Here is a 6,000-nt window from a genome sequence, read left to right on the forward strand (position 1 = left end):
GTAATTAAGTTAAGTCTGTAAAAGTAGTTATACCATTATAATCTTGCCTGCTGAAAAAAAAACAAAAAAACAATAGAACCCCTCCCAAAACACAATAACAAATTTAATGGATTTCAGGGTTATAATGGGAATTCGTTTGGTTTTAATGTAAACTATAATGGTGTCTATTTGATGGATTCTATTGGTGGGATGTAATCTGGCAGATGGCAACCAATAGAACAACAGTAATTCCTATTGGAATAATGCCCAAAACAAAAATTTTGTAATGGTTTAATGGAAACTATAAGAATTTCTGTGATAGCTTTCTATTCTTCAGCAGGGTAATGATACCCATACTGTGCTGCACATTATTGGCAATATTGAGCTGAAGCTTGACTTTGCTAATTTAAAATCGCAAATCAAATCGCAATCACAATATCCGTCAAAAAAAAACGCAATTTGATATTTTCCCCCAAATCGCACCGCCCTAGTGCTGATCAGAAGTTATTTCTATATGTTTTTGTACAGTTATGGCCACTAATTCCCTACACTGCATTTGTAGTGACCTTCATTGGCCAAAAAAACTAAAACACAAACTAAAAGTTCTCAATTTTCCATTGATAATCACATTACTATTTGTTACTGTGAATTTCTTTGACCATGAGTAGTGAAATTTTGATAATATTGTGATAGCCTTTTGTAGATGTAGCTGACGAAGAATATGGCTCATCGTTATCTTCTCACCTTTGTCTATGGCATCCCCACGGCCCCTTCCTCTGCCTGTTCTTTCAGCTCGAGATTCGTTCCTGTTGTCCACTCTACTGTCATTTCTCAATTCCTCCCTTCCATGTCCTCTTCCATAATTCCTTTCCTCCTGGGCTGTCATTTCCTCCTTTCTATGGGTTTCGTTTCGTTCTCTCTCTCTTTCTCTCTCCCGGTCTCTCTCTCTGTGCTCCAGGGATTCTCGTCCTGAGCGGTCTCGAGTTTCTCCTGCACGGGTATCCCGAGTGTCTTTGACCTCCCCGCGGTGCTGGCGCTCTTCCCGGACATCTCTTCTATCCCGTTCACCGCGCCGGTCTCGGCCATCCCTGGCATCACGGTCATCTCGAGAAGAGCTCTGCTCGATCTCATAGTCTCGCTCGTCACGGCTGCTGTCTTTCTCACGCTTTCCGCGGCTCTCTAAGGCAGAGAGGAAATTAAGTGAGCAGGAGATTTAAAAGTCTGTCAGTGACTAAATTATTCAATAGCTGCAGCCTGCACATGGCTAAAAGTATGGTGGAAACCAAACACAACACCCATACAGGGCTACATGACAATTAAAAAATGAATGTGAAGTTTAGCTGTTAAGCTGTGTTATGGTTCCAACTAGGGATGCACCGATAAGATTTTTTGGGGCCGATACCGATTTTAACAAACACTTATTGGCCGATTCCGATACCGATATTTGTCACTTTCTCTCTTATTTGAAATTTTGGCATCAAAATAGATAGTATTTTGATCATGTTTTAAATCAGCAAAGTTCAAAAACACCTGCATTAAATTATACTATAAATATTGCTGCATCATCAAATAATTTCTAATGAACATGGATTGGATCTATTTAACATTCAGCAGGCCTACATAAATACAACAGAACAAAGATACATATTAAATAAACAGTGCTTTTTAGGTAGGTTTAACAGTTTTCAGGTACAGAAATAAAGTAAACAAATGTAAAAGAACACTTCACTATATAAATTAAATACATATTAATCCTTCTTTATTGTAACAGACTTTATTATGATTAATCTTCTAATTTGTTTTTGTATACATTTTAATATTTTTTTTTAAAGTTCAAATATGTATGAGATCTCCTTTACCAAGGCGGGACTCTTATTTTGATGGGTTTTCTAGTCTAAGGAGCAGCTATACGGGTAATGAAAGCATGCAGTTCTTCGGATTTAAAGTTTGTCCGTTTATTAAGCACCCCCCGAAAAGGCATGAGATCTGTATATATTTGTTTACTGTTAGCTGTAATAAGTGCTTTGTGTAATTCGCTGTATGTCGATGATAATGCAACTGAGAGAGAGATTTTAATGTGCACTTCTCGTGCTGTGTTTTGTTTAGCACTTATGGTGATTTCTTTTGGAGTGAAAAAGGACGCAATAAACTTAATAAAACATCAGTAAAGTTTTGGTTATCATTCAGATGAGGTCCGCTACACTTATGATATTTACAAAAGTTATTTAGTCAAGTATAGTGTGCGATCTTTTGTTATTTGATTAGCATTAAAGTGCAGACAGCAGCGCTAGGATTATGCAACAGCTCAGTGCCTTCACGCAGTTAATTAATAAACCATTGCAGTTAATTATTAAACCTTATATAGCCGATATGCCGATGGTTGTAAATTGATGAAAAATCTGCCGATAAATATCGGCGGCCGATACATCGGTCCATCCCTAATTCCAACATGTAAATTACTACTTTTTAACAAAGACTAGAATACCCCAAGACATGTCACTCGTATAGTTTTGAATGGGGAAAAATGCAACGGTCAATATGGCCCCTCAATCGCAGGAAGCCCCGAATGAAAGAGCCAATCGCTAATCAGTAAAGGCAGCGCATCACTGCAGCTGCCGTTAGAAGTCCCAGTTGCTATAGAAACAGTCATCATTCTGAGACGTGCGCTTAGGACTGCGCATGCGCACTGGCTGATCTAGCCTGAAAAATAAGCTTTTTATAACGCTATTTGAGCAAAAGAAACAACATTTATGACACAGTTGTTGTCAGATTTCTTTGGTGATTTCAAATATGAAATTTAATCGTAAGCTTAGTGAACAGTTTTGGAGAATTTGATGTTTCCCCATACAAAGAGATAGGAGCTTCACTTGCATGCCCGAGAGGCATTTCAAAGATGGCCGCCGAGTGACATGACTTGTCTTAAAGAGAGTTTGTTTTTAATAACACCACTACTGAGTCATTACAACAAAACTATGTGTATGTGGACTAGTGTTCAAAAGTGTGGAGCCAGTTGTTTTTTTTGGAAAGAAATTAATAATTTAATTAAGCAACGATGCATTAAATTGAATCAAAGAATCCAGAAAAATGTATGATTGTTTCCACAAAATATAAAACAGCACAACGGTTTTCAACATTGATAACAAAACATGTCAGGGGGGGGGGGGACAATCACACCAGTTCAGACAGAATTACATGAACAGTATTTGTACTTACATTGTCATATGAACAACCAGTCAAACAGAATAATGCATGTCATGAACCTAAATTGTACATCACATAATTAAGACTACATAAATGTGTCATGTGTGGGTCAGTGAAGACTCAGTTGTGGGTCTGAACAAGTCTCTAACTGGGTGTTTTAATGGACTCAAAAATTGGTTTAAAACAGACACCGAGTGGGACATGTCCCTCTCGATATTTAGAAATGACCAAATTGTTGACCCCAGTTTAAGATGGCCAATCAAATCAAAGAAGTTGGGCTTTACTGATCATTGATTTCGAACACAAATTCCAGCACAACACTTCAGTTTTTAAATTATTAATGAAGTAACTAAATATCAAAATATCTAACAACTATTTTACAACAGAAATGTTAAACTTCTTACTGTTTTTCTTTTGTCTTCATTCCCTTAAATCCATTTAAGTTCTTTATTTAAAGCTGCAGTCCGTAAATTTTGCCTCTTTGTCGCCATCTCTGTTTGAAAACCTGGAATTGCAGCTGTGTGTGGAATTTATCTAGCTTGCGTGGGCTGTGAGTCGGGACGGCTCCTGCGCGGATGAATCTAATGTTCTGAAGAGTATGTGTGGCAGTCAGTCACCGCACCGGTGTGGATATTTACTGTACTTCGCAATTACAGATTATAGCCTACGTCTTGGAATATGACCCAAATAAGAATTTTCACTGTATATTGCCATCTGAACAAGTAAGTAACAAGTCTGCCACGTTTGTTCTGACCAACTGAGGAAAAAAGCATTACCATAAATCTTGCTACCAATGGTGATTAAATCTAAAGATCGGTTAGCTCATATCACATCAAACCGTTCAAATTATTATTATTGTTATCCTTTATTCTCAAATGATTCATGTTAACAACATCAGCATTGGTGACTATGAGTATAGTGTGTATTAGCGTGTAGATTTCAATTTCTGCACAGTCTAATCTAATTGTCATACTCTTCGAATTTCATATTAAGAAATTATTTTAACCCAAAAAGCAAAATATCCTTCCTTCAAACTGGATTTCTTTAAAATACAAATCTTGTGTAATCCCAGGCTATCTGTAATCAGAAGCACATTTATAACTGGAATATAAATTTAATTTCATTTACATGTGTTTCATGAACACATAATCCTTTCTGGATTACAATCCGCCATCAACATGATAAATTTAATTATTCTGGCTGCTGTGATAAAAGGCTATAAATGATCCTCCACCTGCAGGATCCTCACATGCGATAGCCTAGTAGCCGAGACAACTTCTTTATGTTTACAGAAGTGATGTAATAACGCAGCAGCATGCTCGAATTTCCCGCAAAAACCTACCCGTACCACTCAAATTAGAAAACATTATGATAAGATAACCGTTGTGAATCGGGCTAAAGTAAGGCGATAGTTTCGAACACTGGCTGGTTATGTACTTGCTCAAATATTGATTTCGGATCATTTTTAACCAAAAAAAGTTAAGGACTTCAGCTTTAAAGAAAAAAAATTGGTCCCCCTCACAATGTTCAAGACATGGTTATAGCCCTTCTCAGTAATTACTCTGTGATGTGTGTCTCTCACCGTCTCTGCGCTCATGCCGTCTCTCTTGCAATGCGGGACTCCTGTCCCGCTCTGATCTCCCCCTCTCCCTTTCTCTGCCCTGGGAGCGGTGACAAGCACTGGGGCTGGACCTGCGAGGAGCGGGTGACGGTGAAGGGTCTCTCTGCGGGGTGAGCGGAGAGCGGGAGCGGCGTGAGCTTTGAGTGGGAGGTGGTGAGGATGAAGATGGAGGAGGAAGGTCTCGGTAAAGAGGAGAGATAGAACCCCGTCTGTGGCGAGGAGATGGGGAGTGTCTCTGGGCCGAGGAGCCAGAGCGTGAAGATGGGGAGTGGTGCTGTCGGGAGGGAGGGGAGGGGCTGCGGCGGTGACGGGGTGGAGTTCTAGACCTGAGAACGGAAAACACGTTAGATGAAGATGGAACTGATAGTTCCCCTCACAATATCTCTGAAGCAAACTACTGATGCAAGTTAAATGTCAGGATAAGCATTTGACTGATATCTGTCAGGTCACATGATTTTTCAGAAATCATTCTAATATTTGATGAATAGAATGTTCAAAAGAATAATTTTTTGTCACAAATGTAAAAGAACAAATAAATAGTTGTTAAAGCATTTTCTGAAAAAAAAGGGTTGTCAAGCAGGATGTGTTAAATGAGTTATTTATAAAATATTACATATACATATACATATACACAGAGGCGCGACAAAGTACTCAACTCCATTACTTGAGTGAAAGTACAGATACTGCTGGTCAAATATTACTCCATTACAAGTAAAAGTTGTAAAGACAAATTTTTACTTAAGTAAAAGTACAGAAGTACTTGCTTTTAAAAGTACTTAAGTACCAAATGTAAATTTCCTTTTTTATGTCAATGCACATTTTTTTATTGTTGTACGTAATACTTGCAATACTTCTGAAGCAACTTATAATACATTACACCTACTGAATACACTGACTAGCTTGTAGTATCTTTGGAATAAAGAGCTTTTAGAATGTTAAAAACCTATGGGGGAAAAAAATTAACACCCCTACCCACCCCCACAAAAGCAGTATGGTAGTGATCTCACACAGTTCTGACAGTGTGTGCACACATCTATGTGTAGCCATTCATCCACATTTGAACAGAGTGGACAGTGAAATACAGAGTGATAAGAATCAAACCCAGCAACACAACTGTAGCTGTATAGCTTTACAACAGCAACACTGCTTTAACAGCAAGACTTATTTAACATCAAAACAAAAATTTTAAAAATGCTGTC

At 38.1% G+C, this 6,000-nt stretch overlaps 1 protein-coding gene across 1 annotated transcript in view; it reads right to left on the reverse strand.

The window, feature by feature from the left end:
• LOC107588823 (zinc finger CCCH domain-containing protein 13-like) overlaps positions 1 to 6,000 on the reverse strand; it is a 35,523-nt gene that overhangs the window by 22,319 nt on the left and 7,204 nt on the right. Inside the window, exons 11-12 of the mRNA XM_016277043.1 lie at positions 4,763 to 5,127; positions 724 to 1,158 (exon numbers count right to left, since the gene is read on the reverse strand). Coding sequence (XP_016132529.1) covers positions 724 to 1,158; positions 4,763 to 5,127 — 800 coding nt within the window. The remainder of the gene's footprint in view (positions 1 to 723; positions 1,159 to 4,762; positions 5,128 to 6,000) is intronic.

Source organism: Sinocyclocheilus grahami, unplaced genomic scaffold (genome assembly GCF_001515645.1).
Source record: "Sinocyclocheilus grahami isolate Dianchi unplaced genomic scaffold, SAMN03320097.WGS_v1.1 scaffold108.1, whole genome shotgun sequence".
In the NCBI taxonomy this organism is placed as follows: domain Eukaryota; kingdom Metazoa; phylum Chordata; class Actinopteri; order Cypriniformes; family Cyprinidae; genus Sinocyclocheilus; species Sinocyclocheilus grahami.